Raw genomic sequence first — 20,568 nt, 5'->3', positions numbered from 1 at the left:
AACACACATATAAAATATAACATAAAATAATGAGCAAAATACATTTTAAAATTTAGTTATTGATAGTAAAACTTCGTTTGTAACATCTTTTAATGGTGTGTTTTAACTGATCCATATGTGAAATCCCGGCCAAACTTTCTGACTGCAGCCCTAATAAACTATGTTGTTTGTTTATATCGACAGTCAATAATATCGAGTATTTCTTATTTATTACGTCATTCTTAGCGGTGGCGTACTTTCTGTATAGCACGCTGTAGAAATCTTCTGCTATTTGGATTATTCCTTTTCCATCTGATGTTACTGTACCTTCTTGGTCACGGATTTTACGAATAGCCTTTATTCCCGCTGCTACATTTACTCCCAATACTTTCAAAGCTGTTATTCTGATCTATCATTTATAAAATATTTCTTATACGTACAGTACTCCCGCATATCCCTCCCTATTTCTTTTAATATCCCTTTTCTTGTTAGTTTATATGCTGCTGTGTATTTCTGTGCTTTTTATAATTGTACAGAGTGTCTAATTATTAAATAGAAATAATAATACGAACATAAAATTTCGATCCTATAGACTATGTTTGTTTGTCCGTCCGTCTGTCCAGTCTTAAATTGAAAAAACTCTAATAGATAGAGAAAAAGTAATTCCAATTCAGCACCTAAGGCTGTTATGGAAAAAATTGTCAAAACGAAAATATTCACTTCCGGTTTTGAGAAAATCAATTAAATCTGTAAACTCGTAAACGACGATAGATAAACTTATTTTGATAACGGATTCGTGATTAGCCTTGCAAAATGCGTCTAAAACATTTTTTGTTGACTTCCGGTATATTTTTGATCTGTTTAGATGTAGATTTAGTCGTGGAACATGCAAAAATAGTTAATTTCCTCAAAAGCTCGAGACTCACTTTTTTCTTTACTTTGAAATGGTTATCTTGCAACAACCGATCGATTTGATTTCTATGTACAATTTTGCTTGCAAAATAGAAATTGGTACAAAAAAAATGATTTTCGTATTGAAAAATTTTCGTCCCTTTCAATTAATTTGTGATAATTACAGGTGGATCCAAATCAGCCAGTTCTGGTACCTGGTGATTTAGAACGGAAAATAATGGAAAAAGTAAACAAGCAAGGTGGAATAGTATACACTCCAACTCACATGTCGATGGTTGAAAAAATATCTAAAGAGCTTGGTGTCAAAACAGTTAAATTCAAATGAAATAGTTAAATTTTTAGAAGAAAAATCCGTTTATCAGGTTTTTATAATAAAGTGGCGTGTATTGGTAATATTAATAAAGAAACTTTAAACATTTGAATCAGTTAATTACGTTCAATAATTATTTTTCTACTTATAATACCTACCATATCCTTCTTTCACGTTGATGATGATTCTGGTCTACGGAAGTGTTAAAAGATTTCTTTTATCAAATTCCATAAATAGACAAATGTGTCTTGCGGTTCAACCCGGAAGACTGTCGAGTTTAATATTAATTCTTGTAATAGTATTAATCTTAGCTTTAGGTTTAATATACAGGGTGGTCCTTAAGTAATTGTACAAAAAGAAACAGTAGATTCTACACTTTAAAATATTACGATTTAAGCCAAATTGCTTTAATCAAATGTTGATATTAAGAAAGATACAGGGTGTTAAAGTGCAAAATTAAAATTTTATGTTTCGGTATAACTTTCATGTTTGCAGACATTTGTGTATAACAATTTACAACTGGGTACTTTTAAATATGAGAAATTATAATTTGATGCACACTTTGATGTAACTGATAGAGGGCGCCACTTATGCCACATATGTGGTATAAATTTGCACTTAACTACTTTTTTGATCTTTAAGTTACCTGTACTTGGGATAAAAAATATTAAAGATACAATATTTTAACAAAAAAAACGTATACTTGTTAATAACTACAAAATTCAACAGTTTTCGAGATAATCGCATTTTAAAAATCAGCTGCATAATTCTGATCTGAAGGCAATTACTCCAGGCTGCGAAGAAAAAATAGACAAAAACATTAATACTTCTGAATTTTGGTATAAAATACCTTTAACTAAAGTTAATAGTTAACGAAATATTAAATAAAATAAATATATCAACAGGATAGTTAATAATAGGATGTGACAAAAATAACAGAATAATAGGATTTTACATCAAACATTTTACGTTTTATGTTAAATTAAAGTCATAATCAAAACATTTTGTTTACAAATCAAATTAAGAAATCTCGTCTCATATTAAACTGCTGCAGTATTTATTTCTTCCCATAGTTGGTTGCGAATGTTTATGGAATTCTTACAGACACGTTGTTTTAATGCTCCATATACACCAAAATCAAGCGGATTAAGTTCGGGGCTACGTGCTGGCTATAATGTATAATGGATTAATATATTATTTTGGATACATATCCAAATCTTATGCTATATTATGGAACTACATCTTATTTGTCGCAAAAGTTAAATAATGTATTAAACTGTGATGTATCTCGTTCATTGGTTACTTATATACACAAGGAATAACCTATCTATACCATTACTTATTTATATGATTACGTTACAGCTTACGAGTAACTATAATTACATCTCGAACAAATGGACTATTATGATTTACTAACGAACTAATATGCTGAACTAAATTGCCTGTGTGTTTACTATATTTATAACAATATCGGTTATTAGGACAACAATGATGTTTTTGTAAAAATGCAGAGTCTTTCAGGTTAGATTTGTAGCAAAAGTATTATGAAACAGAACACATATGTGTTATTCAATACCTGTGTTCTAGTTTCTATTTGTCCTAATAAAAATGAGTAAACAATTTAGGTAATAAACAATAAGTATTCTTTTCGGATTTTTTATTAATTAAATTATTATATCAATATCTCACTACATTGCCGAGGAATATGACACGACCAATCCAACGTTCAGAAAAGTTTTATTTAAGTATGTTCTAACTGCCTTCTCTCTAGAATGTGGTGGTGCACCATCTTGCATAAACCATATATTTTGGGTATTTAGCATTTTACAATAGAGAAAAAGAAATACAACGCCATTATAGAAACTTAAGAAGCGATAGCAAAGGGAAATTGTAAACATGATGACAGCCAACGTCTGAATACGGACACGGCACCTGAAGAAGAAGATGAAATATTTTTTCTCCAATAAGACATTTAGCACCCATAACAAAGCATTTTGTGATGTTACATTATCATCTTTGAGTTGTTTTAATAAGACTAAACTATGAATTATGCTTATCTACAGGTATTTAGTGCTTTACCGCAAAAATATTAAACTAAGAATTATTGTGCAGCTGACTTATAAAATGCATTTATCTCGAAAACGGTTGAATTTTCAGGTTACTAACAAGTATACCTTTTCTTTGTAAAAATAATGTATCTTTAATATTTTTTAACACAAATAGAGCTTACTTAAAGAGCAAAAAAGTTATGCTCAAATGTATGCCTTGTAAATGTACATTTTTGTCCAAAAATATTTACAAACGTAAACGTTATAGCGAAAAATAAAATTTTAAATTTCCACTTTAACACCCTGTATCTTTCTTAATATCAACATTTTATTAAAGCAATTTGGCTTAAATCGTAATATTTTAAAGTGCAGATTCTACGGTTTCTGTTTGTACAATTACTTAAGGACCACCCTGTATATGTGTGTGTATTTATTTAAATTGAAAATATAAAATAATTATTTAGAATAAGTTGTATGTATTGCCAGTACAAAATGATTCACACCAGAGGAATGTTGTCTCTCTCAACCATATGTAAAAAGGGCACACGTACTCTCTTCTATTCAACACAGGCGTCGCGCGCATCTACTAGCTCTGCCCTTCTTTATTACACTAAATAAGATGCTCGGATTTCTCTTTCTTGAAACTTTACTTGCTCCGATTTTTAAATTTTAAAGCCTGGTAAAAGTATTTAATGAACGATTTATTGCAGGCAATACTATATCATCGCATTTGATATTAAATAATCTTTATATTGATATATATTCTGATTGGTAAACAGATCGGTGCAGTCAGCTATATTTGCTTATCTATTTAGGTACACCTGCTTACCCGACAGCCATGAACGTAAACACGTAGGCAATACCTCATAGACCTATTTTATATATGTTTTAAACTTTTAGTTTCAATAAAATTTGATTCTTAAACAAATGAGTGAAACTTGCTAAAAAAATTAATCAATTTTTTTTTATTTAAGGATAGCTATGAACATATTTTGATAGGCAATACATGCAAGACGTATTTGTCCATGTATGAAATTTGATAAAAAAAAAATGTTTTATTCGGTAGACATATGGGTAAAGGTGGATCTAGATTTCGATCTTAGACTATGTATTTACAGGTGATTAGAACAAATCTAATCATTTATTGCCAGCTCACTGTATTATTTTTTAGAGACTCGTCATCTATCCGGTTCTATGTTTTTTTAATATGCCTTGGATTAAAATATTTCTCCAGCAAAACATTTGCACCTTATTTTACGTGCGTTTATCAACTTCGTCCAAGTGCTAGCATTCAGATCCATATAAAAAATTGAGAAAACCATTGTTTTTACAAGCCTCTTCTTTGTATGTATGGTGATGAGGCTTTTTCATATTTTGGTGAGTTTTGACATTGCTCTCTTGATTATAGCTGATCTTCTTTTGATTTCTTGCGTGCATCCTCCAGAGTTGTTTATGAGTATGAATAAAGCTACTGGATATTGGATAATATTAGCCTAAGAGTCCATCGATACAATAAAAAAAAAGTTTTATGATGGAGTTTCATTATATATATATATATATATATATATATATATATATATATATATATATATATATATATAGAAAAAATATCGTTTTAATTTTCGGCTGTAAGAAAATTCGGAAAACGGGACTTGCAACGAAAAGTAACTCGGTAGAAGTGACCCACATATAAACACCGATAAGGGTCGGAGATTCGACGGGTTGACTGGTCGACGACTCTTTTCGCGGTGTAGGACAGGGAAGGAGATAAACAGTGAAATAACAAGAAAAGGCCAAAGAAAATATTGTAAGAATGGACAGCGACGAATACTCTACAGATGAAGGAAGAAAAAGAAAAGGAGAAAATATAGATTTTTTTGTAAACAGCAAAAAAACACCAAGAACTCCTACAAAACGCCAAACAACTGAATCTGAGAAATTAGACCAGTTATTAATAATGATGAAAGAAATGAACACAACTCAAAAAGATATGAAGCAAGAACAGAAAGAAATAAAAACTGAAATAAGAGAAATAAAAGACCAACAAAACAAAACAAACGAAGCTCTACTAAAACTGACAGTAGAAAACGAACAATTAAAAAAAGAAAATCAGGATATAAGAAAAGAGAATTCAGAAATAAGGAGAGAGTTACAAGAAATGAAAAAAGCAGTCGAAATAATCGAAAAAAATAGAAGAAAAAACAACATTGTAATAAATGGTCTAAAAATGGATACAAATGAACCAAGCAGCCTAAAAGAAAGAATAAACGGACTTTTTAATAAACATCTTCAAATTGATATTACACCTACAACAGTAAAAAAAATAGGCGAGAATACATGCGTAATAAAACTAAGAAATGAAGAGGAAAAACACGAGATTATGGCAAAAAAATATAAACTAAAAAACGTCGTAGGAGAGAAAGTATTCATCAATGATGACTTGACCAGAGAAGAGAAAGAAAAGCAGAAACACCTAAGAAATTTTGCAAAAAACGAAAAAGAGAAAGGCAAAGACGTCAAAATTGGTTACAACAAGGTGTTAGTAAACCAAGAAGAATGGAGATGGAACAAAATAAAAAAGGAACTAGAAAAACATCCAAAAAACTAGAAAACTACACCCACACGAGGAACATTGATAACGACCAAAGCAACGGAAAGGATCTGACAATGACGACCAGGGCGATGAATAGGAATAACGATAGGAAAAAGCACGATGCAAAGGTAAATAAGGATGAGAATAGAAAGAAGATGAAAGATATACCGCAGAAAAAAGGAGAGATAAAAATGGGAACATGGAACGTAAGAAGCATCAATGGAAAAGAGGTAGAACTTGTAGAAGAAATGATCAGACAAAAAATAGAAATATTAGGAATAACGGAAACGAAAATGAAAGGAAGAGGTTTTAAGAGGATACACAAAGGATATTGGTTATTTTGGGTAGGAGCTGATGCAAAGGAGAGAGCAAAAGAAGGCGTAGGGATAATAATTGCACCGAATAGTCTACAATACGTTATAGAAGAAACATATGTTAACCAGAGAATATTATCGCTGAAAATGAAACTGATAGACGAGGAAATATGGACAATAATAACAGCCTACGGAGTAAATGAAGATGCAAAAAAGGAAGAGAAGGATAAATTTTTCGAGGAGCTCCAAATGCAAATTGACAATGGGGAAGAAAATATAATTGTAATGGGAGATCTAAACGGTAGAGTCGGAAATAATAACAATGGAATTGAGGAATGCATGGGAAAAGAAGGAGAAGAAATACTAAACAAAAATGGCGAAAGAATAATAGAAATATGTATGGAGAATAAACTCGTTATAACAAATACAAAATTTAAACATAAAAAAGTACACAAATACACGAGAGTACAAGAAAGTAGAAATGAAAAATCAATCATAGATTACTTTTTGGTAAGTAGCAACAAATGGAAAAGAGTACAAGACACGAAAGTCAAAAGAGGCTCAGAGATTGGCAGTGATCATCATCTAGTAATAATGAGAATGAGAACAGCAAAAGAAAATGAAGAAAAGAGGAGAAAGGTAGTAAATGAAAAAGTAAAAAGCTACAAATTAAAAGAAGAAAGATATAAGCAGATATTCCAAGAAAAATTAGACAATATTTTGAAAGGTAGGGCAAAAACTGCTAGTATAGAGGAAAAGTGGGAAAATCTCAAGACCAGCTTAATCATAGCTGCTGAGGAAACTTGCGGGAAGACAAAAATAGCAAATAATAGCATGAGGAGAACTGAATGATGGACGGACGAAATACGAAGGAAAGTAAAGAACAAAAAAGAAAAATGGAAGAGATATCTAAGTACAAAGCGCCCTGAAGATTATGAGGCATATAAAGAAAAAAGAAAAGAGGTTAAAATAGCTGTAAAAGCAGAAAAAGAAAGGTCATGGGAAAAGTTTGGACTAAAAATGACAAATAATTATAGAGAAAACCAAAAACTCTTCTATGGCGCATTAAAACAGCTCAGACAAAAGAAAGAACACATGATGCCGAATATAAAAGACAAGAATGGAAAGGTAATAACAGAAGAAAACCAAATAATGGAAAGATGGAGAGAACATTTTAAAGAGCTAACTCATACAGACGTAGACAACATAGTGGAGATACAAGAAATTAATGAAGAACAAAAAGTAGAACCCATAACAACAGAGGAACTAGAAAAGGCAATTGAAAGAGTTAAATTAGGCAAAGCACCAGGCAAGGATGATATCACCCCGGAAATGATAAAATTCATGGGAATAGAGGGAGTGGACAGCATGAAAGAACTAATGAATGATATCATAAAAAGAGCAGAAATACCACAGGACTGGAAGAAAGACATTATACTACCAATACACAAAAAGGGCGACAAGAGAAACTGTAATAATTACCGAGGTATTACTATATCAAGTATTCCTGGGAAGGTATTCGCAAGAATAATAGAAACAAGAATAAAAACTCAAATAGAACCAACTATGGAAGATACACAATGTGGATTCAGGAAGGACAGAAGCACGCAAGACCACATATTCACAATAAGACAAATAAGTGAGAAAGTAATCAATAAAAATAGAGAAATACATATATGCTTTATTGATCTGGAAAAGGCGTTTGACAGAATACAAAGAAAGGACGTATGGAGGACATTAAAGGAAAGAGGAGTTGACAGGATAACAATTGATGTAATAAAGGATATGTACAATAATAATACAAATACGGTGAGAACCAACAACGAGGAATCCGAAGAATTTACTACAAGTCAAGGCCTCAAACAGGGATGCGTGTTGAGCCCACTGCTGTTCTCAGTGGTACTGGATACAGCAATAAAGAAAGCCAAGAGAAGAATGAGAAAACTAATATTAGGATACTGGCAAATGAAACAGACTCAACTATCAGAGCTTCTATTCGCAGACGACATGGTTTTGATAGCAGAAAACAGAGAAGACCTTCAGAACAACCTTGAAATCCTAGAAGAAGAACTGTCAAACATAAATATGAAAATAAATACAGAGAAAACAAAAACAATGATAATTTCAAATAAGAGAAAGACACACGCAATACAATTAAACGGAAAACAACTAGAACAAGTGGAACATTTTAAATACCTAGGAGCAATAATTGAATCAAACGGTAAACAAGACATGGAAATAAATGAGAGAATGGGACGAACAGGAAGCTTATTTAACACTATGAAAACAACATTTTTGGGAAAAAAAGAAATACCGGAGAAGGTAAAAACGGCAGTCGTTAAATCAGTAGTTAGACCTACAATCATGTATAATAGCGAGTCATGGACATTGACTGGGAGACAAAAATCTCGAGTCAATGCTATGGAAATGAGGTTCCTGAGGAAAATAGCAAACAGAAAGAGGACAGACAAAATACGAAACGAAACAATCAGACAAAACCTAAAACTAGAACCAATAAACGAAAAAATAGTAGAGGGGCAACTAAGATGGTTCGGACACGTGTGTAGAATGTCGAATGAAAGATTAACAAAACGAGTGTTTGAAACGAGAATGCAAGGGAAAAACAAACGAGGAAGACCAAGAGTTAGGTGGGTAGACGAAATCAGAAAAGAAGTTGAGAAGAAAGGATTGACATGGGAAAGTGCACGAAATCTAACACAAGACCGGATAGCATGGAGACAACAGTGCAAATCTTAACCCCACCAGCCTTACACCTAACGGTAGAAAGGCTTAGGACTAAGTAAGTAAGTAAGATATATATATATATATATATATATATATATATATATATATATATATATCACGTTTAATGTTTTTATATTACACATTTCAATAGAAAATAGTGCATTTTTAAATTTATTTGTAAAATGTAAAAATATAAAAAATGTTTATATTATGTATTAAATAAATATACGATTTCATATGTTTCTATGAAGCGAATTTGGATGTGAATAATGTCCGGAATGAATTGACCTTGGAACGGTTCTTTGAGAAAATTGAGAGTAAGTATCTTCTTGGCCTGGATGGACTAGGAGCACCGGATGCATATTCAATGATTTTCTTGAACCTGCTACACTAGCTGTATCTCCCATAAAAGCACCATTCATTTCACCTAAAATTAAAAATAAAATTTAATATTACCATAAGTTAATGAATTTATATTTTTTGGACGTTAATAAAGTTAAAGGAAATAAAATTAAACTAGGGCTCGGGTTATCAAAAGATGACCACATCATGATAATTATCGATAACAAAACAAAACTAAATTATTGTGTAAGATACATATCACGACTCTTCAATGGATAGAGACCGGATAGTTTTAACATGTCTTTTATTACGCTTCTTTTGGAGTAATATTACAATCTGTTCATTGATAAAATTATGAGTAACTTATTTCTAACCTAAACTTACTAAACTTTTCTAAGCTAAATTCTTACTCAACAGTATTTCTGTATTTCCTATCAGGCGTAGTCTATTTACACTGATTAATGTATACCCTACCGCACTATGCTCTGTTTTTGTAATATCGCCTATCTACACTTCGAATGGTTTAATTCTCGTGAGTTGTTCGGTCTGGTTCGTATTGTCAGCTGGCTGGAGAGCCATGATATTCTGAAGATTGAGATTATGTTGGTGGTTCTGAGCGTGTTTAGAGATAGTCTGTCCAACGATATCAATTTATAAATCTTTGTGGTTGTCCCAAAAAGCATCAATGATATTCCTTAGTATTGTGTTCTGGAATCATTGGATTATCTGTATGTTACTTTCGCGAGCATATTTTCATAATCGTATACTATAACTCCAAACAGAGTGGATAAAATGTATAAAATGTATTAAACTTGTCCAAGGACTGGCCCAAAGACAATAATTATTCCCATTTAAATAGTAATTACTTTAAAATGCCACAAGAAAATAGCTTTAGAACAATGCTATTTGATGGGAAAAATACCGACCAAACGGAGCAATGACTCAAAAAGTGTTACCAAAACTCTGCTCCATCATACAACCATCAACCTTTGGCTTATTGAATTCAAACGCGCTCGTACCGACACCAATGATGCTGAGTGCTCCGGAAGGCCAAATAATGCAGTTATTCCCGAAAACATAGCAAAAATGCTTATAGTTATGGAAAACCGCAAAGTAAAGTTGCAAGAGATAGCTGATACTCTAAAGTTATGAACGGCTAACATTTTGACTATTATACATAAAAATTTGGGTATGAGAAATCTGTTTTCCAAATGGGTGTCGCGTTTTCTCACACCAGAGCAAAAACAAGAACGAATTGATGAATCTCGTCGTTGATTGGACATATTTATTCGGAATAAGTCGAAATGTTTACCTGGGTATGTCAATGGATGAAACATGAATCTACTACCTCACTCCGAAATCAAATTAGCAGGCATCTGAGTGGACAGCGCCCGGAGAAATCCGTTCAAAACGACCAGACGCAACAATCCGCTGGAAAGGTTATGGCCTCTGTGTATTTTAGGACCCGCAAGGAATTATTTTCATTGACTATTTAAAACATGTAGAAACAATCAACAGGGGCTACTATATTGGTTTATTGAAGTGTTTGAAGACTGAAATCGCAAAGAAAAGGCCTCATTTGTTGTGGCACCAGGACAATGCATCGTGCCACAAGTCGATGAAAACGATGTCAAAAATGCACGAAATGGGGCCTTGTTGCCCAGATCTAGCCCTCAGCGATTACCTCTTTTTCCTATCTTAAAATGAAGGTGAGGAAGTAATCTCCGAAACTGAAGTCTATTTTGAAGGCAAAGATAAATAGTCTTACAAGGGCGGCATAGAAAAATAAGAAAAGCATTGAAAAAGCCTTTCGTGTTGGTACAGTGTCAATTTAGCACGCTCGTGAACATCATGGCGCCGCCACGTAAACATTCAATATAAACAATAAAAGATAAATTGCGGGTTATAGAAATATTAGATAAAGGTGACAGCTACCCTATCATTGCTAGGAGGTTTGGTATAGGCAGGTTAACTGTGGGCAACATAAAGAAAATCAAAGACAAAATCTTAAATTTTGTAGGTAGCAGAACGTGGACTCGGTGTACGAAAAACACTGAAGAAATCGAAAAATCATGTTTTAGAAGATGCTTTGTTTACGTGGTTTTTGTAACAAAGACGATTACATGTTCCTGTAAGTGGTGATATGATTTGTGAGATAACTCGTGATTTTCATCGCCAGATTACCAACTCCAATATCGAGTTCAATGCAAGCCGGGGATGGATAAGCTATGGTTTGTTAGAACAGTGAGCGACGCATAACTCACAGTCAGTCGAACGCCGCGCACATTCGTCAAAATCAAAGAAATGGTTCTCTATGAGAACGGTTTGTTAGGTTCTGCTGAGCTGCGAGCACTCAGCAGCCAAAAGACAAAAGAGGGAATGTAAAGGTAATGGGGGCAAAAATATTGTTAGACAGGAAGTGCCATTTTGAGAAGCCACATTAAACAAGGAAAGAGAAAATCTTTCCTTGTTTAAGAAATCAAATTTAGTTGGGTTATGTTATTGCTGATGTTATTATTTGTCCCAACTGTCACATGAAATATTATTTGTATTTTCTATTGAAGTTTTTTAACAATTGTTTCACATTTTAGACTATTATTGTTATTATTTAATTAAAACTTTATTGTGTTCTAGTGTTAAAAAAAGTATTTTAAGTATATTATGTATTAATATTATCTAATATAACAAATAAATAGATAAATTAGAACCCCTACACCACTGTATGGTTATTGTGAAGTGTCATGAAATTGAAATTTGGCGCATTCGCATTTCCGGATATTATGTCCGCCATCAGAAGCCACGGTTCGTAGACTTACTACGGTTGCCTCTTCCGCCTAACCAATGAACATTAAGCCCAAAACTGTACTCTCGTGACGTAATTCTTCCCCTTCAACCAATCAACACTGCAATCGACCTGCCCTCTACATTCAGTTTCAATCGCGAATAAATGAGTTTTGTATTCTTGTGTACTCTGGTGACGTAACTCTAGCATCCCCACCCCAGTCGGAAGAGGCAACCGTAGTAAGTCTACGAACCGTGATCAGAGGCCACTTTTTTGGTCTCTTTTTCATAACGATTAGATTCCCTCTTTTGTCTTTTTGCTCGATGCACTACAACCACACCGATGACGTCATCCCTACTCCATGTACATTATAAGATGGGTATTTTATAAGAAAAATCGACCTGTTTCGGGATTTCCCTCAAAACTCGACGGTTCTAGAAATAATGATAGTATTCCATAATTTAGCCGTTCACTGTATAAATTAAGTTGTACGTACCTTTGAAGAGACTAGGTGACGTAGAATAATTGGGATCAGCCTGTAATTTGATGTGTCTCAAAGCTAGAAGAAATGCTAAAGTTGATAATATAACAGCATCCAAACAACCAATAGCTGCCAATATGTAAGTCCATCGAATGTGGCAATCACCCAACATGTATTTATCTGTCGACGTTCCACAAACTTTGCGAATGTTGTCTGAATTCCATCCAGCTGGGTAAACAGCACAACCAGCAATCATACAAGCGGCTAAAACATAATACATAATATTAAATAGTTTAGCGTATTAGTATATTATGTAAATTTTATTTGAACTTAATCGCTAAATTACAGTTGACCCAGATATTTACTGACAAGAACATTATATCTTATTTTTGTTTCCTTTCGAGTAACTTTGGAATTATGGGTATTACAGGAACTGTACAAAATGATAAATACAGCAATAATATCGAACAGTTTCCTTGTGGACTGGAAAACAATAATAACCTTACGTCTTTATAAAATAAACACGAGAAAATATATTAATTTTAATGATGAAACTATTTCCTGTTTACCTCATAGATATTTTATAAGTATATACTCGTATTACGTAGATACCGGGCAATCGAAAAGAGTTCGGTGGCTGAAAAATTTAAGCTACGAATTTTTTAAAACTGTATTGATTTACTCGAAATTTTGACAGAAGTTATACAGTGCCGATATGTGCTTTTAACCTAGGGATAAATGCATCGAGTTAGAATCTATGGAGAGGGCATCATGTCACTAAAAACGACCTTTTATCACTTTTTTCAAAAAACAGTTTTTATTGAGTTACGGTCCTTTTCATTAACGTTTAAAAAATTACGTGCAACTAAATAAAAGGCTTAAATGAATTAACAAGTACAAAAAATGTCTATAACCTCTATAAATATGATATTACAATAAATGTTCAAAATGACCCCCCGTATTCTCGAAATTCATTACTGTAATGCGGTGGAGCGCCATCTTGTAGAAACCACATATTTTGCCTTATTGCAATATTCATTTCTTCCAAATACTCTCGTAAATCATTTGCCAAGAACTGCAAATAATTATCACCATTTAAATTGTTGGGAAGAAATACTGGGCCTATTAGATAGTTATCCACAATTCCTGCCCAAACATTAAATTTGAAAGTCCTTTGGTGAGTCATTTTTTTGACGTGAGGATTTTCGTCGGCCCAACTGTGCTGGTTATGATGGTCTGTTATTCCATTTCTACTGAAGGTAGCCTCGTCGGTAAACAAAATATTTCTAATAAAATTAACATTTCGAGTGTTTTTCATTAACAACCAATCGCAAAATCCAATCCTTTTAGGATAATCTTCAACCAATAACTCTTGAACCGTTGGTAAGTAATAGTGTTTAAGCAACTGATCCTTCAAATGCCTCCAAACCCTTTCGTGAGGAACATTTAGTTGAGCAGCTATTACCCTTGTACTTGTTCCAGGGACATCTTCAATGATTTCTAAAATGTCTTCATCAGTTGGATCCATTATTGGACGACCATTATTGCCAGTAACTTGCGGTTGGAATATACCAATTTCCCGTAAACGACGATCAATGGTCAGAAATAATCGTCTATCGGGTGTATTTCGATTGGGGTATTTTACTGCATAACGCCTTGCAGCTGCTGCACCATTTCCTTGACATTCACTTACGATATTCCCGATAGTTTATTGAAATCCTAATTTAATCTGATCCAACTTACCCAAAGGTAAATGCATATCTGCCATTTCCTGAAATGGTTAGGCCATTGTAATATCAAAATTTTTAATATTAATCTTATTCACACAATAAATGATAGCTTCAAATTATTGACTATTATCGATGGAACTGTTTGTAATTATTGTGTCCGTAGAAACTAATTGTAATTTTATCGCCAACTAGGAAAAAACTAGTTTTTCAAAAAAGTGATAAGTGGCAAAAAAGTTTTAAAAATAATGTGTTAAACTAATGATGCCGCAAAATTCATTTGATTTGAACGTACTCATAAGTTTGGGGGGATTTAGGGCTGCACACCCCCCTTAAAATTTTTCTGTTCGCTTAGATTTTGTTGTTTCTTTTGTATGAAAAATGCAATTCTCTCTTTCAGGTACAAATTGTTATTTGATTGTATTAATTATTCTTTATATATCATGTATATATGTCGTATTTTTAGTGTTTACAGCAGGATATAATTACTCTTCCCTACTCTTTTTGTTCCCGTCTAGGAACCATCTGTATCTTTCTCGTATAGTTTTTGTCTTATTTTTTTTTTTCGTTATCGTCACTTTATATCTTTCACGTTATCGCTCTTATCTAATTTTCTATCCATTCTCGTATTTACTAGGTTTCCCTGTTCCTTCAAATGATGCCCAAAAGGTTCTTCTCTTACGTGTATTTACCTCACTAGCGAATCTCTTGTAGTCTAGCTCTGTCGAACCCCGACCAAGACACCTCTACCAGACTGAAGCCCATACCGTAGTACCCTTATTTATGTAACCGTGTTACCAATGATTAGAGCATTTTCCATCTTCCATTAAGCACCCTTCTCCACAGCCTAACAGTGCACTTTTAATCAATGTGCATCTTATATTCCTACCAGCGTTCTTGGTTTTCTCATAGTAAATTCTTAAATTAGAATTGCTATAATAACCGTAAGTCGACTTAAACTACATGTTTTATCATGTGATTTGTCATATGATTTGTTCATGAAATGAAATTTACATGTTTACATTGTGTGATTTGTCATATTATTTTGTCATAAGCATTGTTATGCGGCTTGTCATAGCTCCTCACAGGAGAATTACCTATTCCGCATGATAAAACCATATGATTTTAATCGTAATAATATCGGTAACACCAACATATTTAAATATCGCGCCTTATTCTTATGTCAATTTAGTGAAATTCCCTTCTCGAGAGACAACATCCTTTATTTATTTATTTTTTTTTTATTTGTTGCTTTCATATTGAGCCTATTGTCTAATCTGTGCTATTGTGTCGTATTTTTCATTAATTATTTATTTAGATTATTTTATTCTTAGTCATAGTTTTAGTTTAGTTTCTTTATTAATTATTTTTAATTTAGTATAATATAATATAATATTATAATATAATAAAAACACTAAATTTGATATACCGCGTCCACTATCTCTACGTAATCACTTCGTAATCACTATATACTCATTGTATACTCATTTTATACTCATTGTTAACGCTGTCTGATATCTATATGACCATAAACAAAAAGACAACTCCATATAGCCTCATTGTTACTCATATCTCAGTCACAACTTATCATTCAGTGTAAAGATGATTTTTTAAAACATCGTAGAAACGAGGAATCATAACCAATCTCATATGATATTGTCATAATATGATAAATCATGAAGGGTAAAGTCAACTCGACTTTAGTAAATAGCTCCTATGTGAATCCTTAATATTGTTACCGTGTGCCGTATGCTATTAGATTAGACCCAATGCGCATTTCAGTACGAATCGCCTCTCCTCTCGACAATATTAATAATTACTATTGGCGGTTGTACTGAAAATGTCCATATATCGTTGTTTTCAAAACATATAAATATGCGACAATTCCAGACAATCGCTCTATAGTCCAAAACATAGAAAATCACTTCAGAAAAATCACGGAATTCACCGAAAAATGGAAGATCAAAATCATCGCAGATATGGCACAATTCATCATGTTCACCCAGGAGACGAGTCCATCAGTGCTAGAAATAACAGTAGGAGGAAACAGGATCCAACCAGTAGAATCAGTCCAGTACCTAGGAGTCCACCTCGACAGAAGTCTAAACTTCAAGTTACACACCCAAAAAACCAAGGTAAAAGCAAACACTGCTCAAAAACTAATACTACCTTATATGTTTAGGTCCAGTCCACTTGCAAAGGCCAAAATTATACTAGGCCTACGTTAGATCGGTTATACTGTACGCTGTCCCAGTTTGGAGTTTTATCGCGGAGTCCCACTGGAAGAAACTCGAACCAACAGAAACATCATGTTATAGGATCATCGATGGATCAACATGGGAAGAACGGATAACAAATGCAACCATCAAAGAAAGGCTCCAGTACACACCACTGAGGGAGGTGGCTGAGAAAAGGACAAGATACTTCTTCCACCAAGCCACAAGAAGACTACTTAAGACCAGAGACATCCTCACGAAAAATCGGACCCAGAGAATGTTCAGAACAACTCATAGACTGATAGATCATCTGATCAGGGTCTAGCCGGGTGGTTGCCGAAGACAACCAATCAGGGAAGTAGTTACGATGCCAAAAACAAGTACTTAGAGAAGAAGAAGCCAAGGAGTTCATGACAGAAAAATTCAAGGTCCGAGAGGAACAAAATCAACATCAGGCGGTGCAACAGCGGGACGTCAAGAAGAAAGAAGGCTAAGATATCTTAAGTTATAATAAATTAGGTGTGAAATGTAAATATTATTAGGGCAATAAATATTTTTATTTTTATTGTTTATTATATTATACAATTGCCCTCTTCAGTCATGAGGTGCTCAGAGCATAGCGAACCCGTTGCCTGGCCAGGCAATCTCCACTATAATAGGGCTTTTTGGCCTGGCCTGGATGAATGCTTTTAGGCCTCTGCTGTTTGTAGCAAGTGCTACTTTACTTTCATTTTCTCGTTACGGGCTTCTAGCCGAAGAAATAGACTCCTTTGTCTGTGACTGTGTTTACTTACTATCTACTCTTCCTCCACCTAAGAAGAAGTATAAGATGATGGTATGATGCCGGCATTCTCCTTGCGAGAATGTTTATTTAAACTTTTTACATCGAATACAACTTGGAAAGGTTATAATAATAATAAATACATATCTTGGAATAAATTAATAACTGGATAAATTGGAAATAGGATTAAAGTATAGAAATGGATTATTAAAATAATAGATGGATGACTTAATGTCAGATCCAACGCCATCGGCCTGGACCACTACGTTGGATTCCTCCTACTGATGGACCTTTAAAGCACCCTCGAGGATGAAGTCAGCATTTTTTCGAATGAATATTTTTTTCGCAGAAAACATTCCGTCGATAAATCTTCTAGACCAGCCAGATACATTAACCAAAATAGACAGAAGTGAAAGTGTCATTTCCAGTAACTGTACCATTTTATATTAAACAAAAATATTTAGCAAACTCTGACCAGATTAGTCTAGTTAATATTTTTATCGTTATGTTCATTTATTTTCATGTGTAAACACACAAAGTTTATTAAACAAAATAGATCAGCTTAATAGTTTTTTGAAAAATAAAACATACAATATATTATGTTTTTCTGAACACTGGCTCGGAGAAAAGCTTGATGGGTTCTTTTTGTCAACTTTTTATTGCCGGAAGGTAATGGAACATGAGGGTGTAATTTTTAGCCATAATAAAATCTCTATACGACCAGTTTGCTTAAATGATCTTTCATGTGAATATGAGGGTGAGTTTTGTGCATTAGAAATTATAGATAATAAAACTATTTTAGTAACAGTGTAGAAGCCGAAATGGGAATTTTAAAGTTTTTCTAGACCGATTTGAAAAGTTATTGGTGTTTTGCTCTGCTAATTTTTTATAAATAATATTAATTGGAGATTTCAACATTGATTTCAAAAAAGCTTCTAATGAACTAAACAGTTTCCATGATCTAATTTCTACTTTTGGCTTAACTATAAATATTAATGAATTTACTAGAATCACAACTAGATCAGCAACTTATTTAGATAACATCTTAACAAACATAAGCAGTGAGATAGTTGGTTGTGGAATTGTGGACCCATGGATTTCTGATCATCTTGCTCAATTTTTCTACTTAAAAACAAAATCTGAAAAATGTCATAGTACCAATACATACAAAAGACAAATAACAAGTAATGGTATCCTGATGTTAAAACAGTCGTTAAATAACGTTTACTGGGCTTCAGTTGTTTCTCTCAAAACAGCAACAGAATTAGCTCAATTTATTACAGAAACGCATGTAAAGTTAACTGAAATTATTTTCCAATAAAAAAATTAATAACTCATAGTAAAGCTCAAATTTCTTGGTTTGATGATGATCATCATCATCAATCAGCCCTGAGTTGTCCATTGTTGAACATAGGCCTCCTCTAGACTTTTCCATCTGCTTCTGTTCTGCGCCTCTGCTATCCAATTGGTCACGATTCTTTTGAGGTCGTCGGTCCATCGCGTTGGGGGTCTTCCTCGGCTTCGCTTGTCAGCCCGTGGTCTCCACTCAAGCAATTTTTTTGTCCAACTGTCGTCTTTCATTCTTGCAACATGTCCTGCCCATCTCCATTTTTGCCTTGTAATATGTTCGATAATGTCTTCTACTCCGGTTCGTCTACGAACTTCCTCGTTTCTTATTCTATTTCTTAAGCTTATTCCAAGCATTGATCTCTCCATCTTTCGTTGTGTCCTTCTCAATTTTTCGGCTGATGTAGTCCAACCCAGACTTATTCTTCTGAGTAGCTCGCATGTTTGGTTATCTCGCGTTAACCTTATTTCGTGATCCAAATACACATATTTTTCCACAAGTTCTATGGGCGACTTTTCGATTTCTATTAGATCATTGGGGACGAGATTGGTCATCATTTTTGTTTTTCCATAGTTTATTTTTAAACCGACTTTCTGGGTTACTTGCTGTAGTTGTTGTAGCATAACTCTGGCTTCTCCTAAGTTGTCTGTTATGAGAACAATATCATCGGCATATCTGAGATGATTGAATATCTTTCCATCGATGCTAATACCCTTTGATTCCCAATCTAGCCGTTTAAATGCGTACTCCATAACTGTTATAAATAGTTTTGGCGACAAGGTATCTCCCTGCCGCACCCCTCTGCCAATTTTTATCTTCTCAGTCATGCAATGGAGGTTAACGGTTGTTGTCGCATTTTCGTATATATTTCGAATAATATTTGCATACCTGTGATCTATTCTGCATTCTGATAGTGCTTTTAAGATAGCAACTGTTTCGACTGTGTCAAATGCTTTGTGGAAGTCGACAAAGATAAGAGCAAGGGGTCTGTTATATTCGATAGACTTTTCAACTAGAGTTTTAAGGCATTGCAAATGGTCGTTTGTTCCGTGTCCCGCTCGAAATCCTGTCTGTTCTTCTGAATGATAGAAATCGAGTTTCTAATTTGTTTGTCAGTATTCGAGTAAAGAGCTTGTATAGGTGGTTAAGCAAACTAATTGACCTATAGTTTTCGAGATCTGATTTATCCCCTTTTTTGTGGAGGAGGATTGTAACCGAATTCTTCCATTTACTTGGAATGTTTTCACTATGCAGACATAGATTAAAAAGTGTTTGGATTCGGGACATCAAAAGTGGACCTCCTAGTTTAATTATCTCAATGACTACACCATCTTCCCCCGGAGCTCTATTATTTTTCATATTTTTGAGGGCATGTTGAATTTGCTCTCGTGATATATCTGGTATATCCTCCGATCCTACATTATGTACCTTTTGTATTGGTTGTTCGATGAGCTCTGGAATAACTTGACTTTTATATAATGTTTCATAGAAACTTTCCACTATATGTAATATGCTTGGTCTATCTGAGATAATATTTCCATTTTTGTCTTTAAGTTGGAAGATTTCTTTTTTGCCATTTTCCATTTTTCTCCTCAATGCTTTCATGCTTTTGTTGTCTTCTATAGTTTTTATAATTTTCTCGTTGTTGTATTTTCTAATATCCCGTCTGATGGCTTTAGAGATTTCTTTATTGATGCTGAACTAATGATGATTCAATGGTTCAATGGTTCCTGGTTTGATGATGAACTAATAGTAATATGAGAAAATCTTTCCACAGTTAAGATAATTGCTGACATTACAAAGGAATATAGTGAGTATAAAAAGTTTAAGAAGCAGTATAAATCAACAATATCATTAAAGAAAAAACTGGCTTATGAGAATATCTTGGAAAGTTATAAATTATCACAGAAATACATTTCAAAATAAAAAAGTCTGTCCAAGCTCGATTACATCAAATAATTTCAATAATTACTTTACTTCAGTAACTAAA

The 20,568-nt window shown here is 33.5% G+C and overlaps 2 protein-coding genes across 2 annotated transcripts in view; one reads left to right on the top strand and one right to left on the bottom strand.

Annotated features, from left to right (window-relative positions):
- LOC140440793 (uncharacterized oxidoreductase YjmC-like) overlaps positions 1-1,305 on the top strand; it is a 33,584-nt gene extending 32,279 nt beyond the window's left edge. The window contains exon 8 of the mRNA XM_072531156.1: positions 1,058-1,305. Coding sequence (XP_072387257.1) covers positions 1,058-1,216 — 159 coding nt within the window. The 3' untranslated portion in view covers positions 1,217-1,305. The remainder of the gene's footprint in view (positions 1-1,057) is intronic.
- Positions 1,306-9,051: 7,746 nt separating this feature from the next.
- Positions 9,052-20,568, bottom strand: part of Tmhs (Tetraspan membrane protein in hair cell stereocilia) — a 30,765-nt gene continuing 19,248 nt past the window's right edge. The window contains exons 2-3 of the mRNA XM_072532742.1: positions 12,522-12,770; positions 9,052-9,328 (exon numbers count right to left, since the gene is read on the bottom strand). Coding sequence (XP_072388843.1) covers positions 9,135-9,328; positions 12,522-12,770 — 443 coding nt within the window. The 3' untranslated portion in view covers positions 9,052-9,134. The remainder of the gene's footprint in view (positions 9,329-12,521; positions 12,771-20,568) is intronic.

Source organism: Diabrotica undecimpunctata, chromosome 5 (assembly GCF_040954645.1).
Source record: "Diabrotica undecimpunctata isolate CICGRU chromosome 5, icDiaUnde3, whole genome shotgun sequence".
NCBI lineage: Eukaryota > Metazoa > Arthropoda > Insecta > Coleoptera > Chrysomelidae > Diabrotica > Diabrotica undecimpunctata.
Note: the sequence above shows the minus strand (reverse complement) of the source record. Positions and strands in the feature narration are given on the sequence as shown.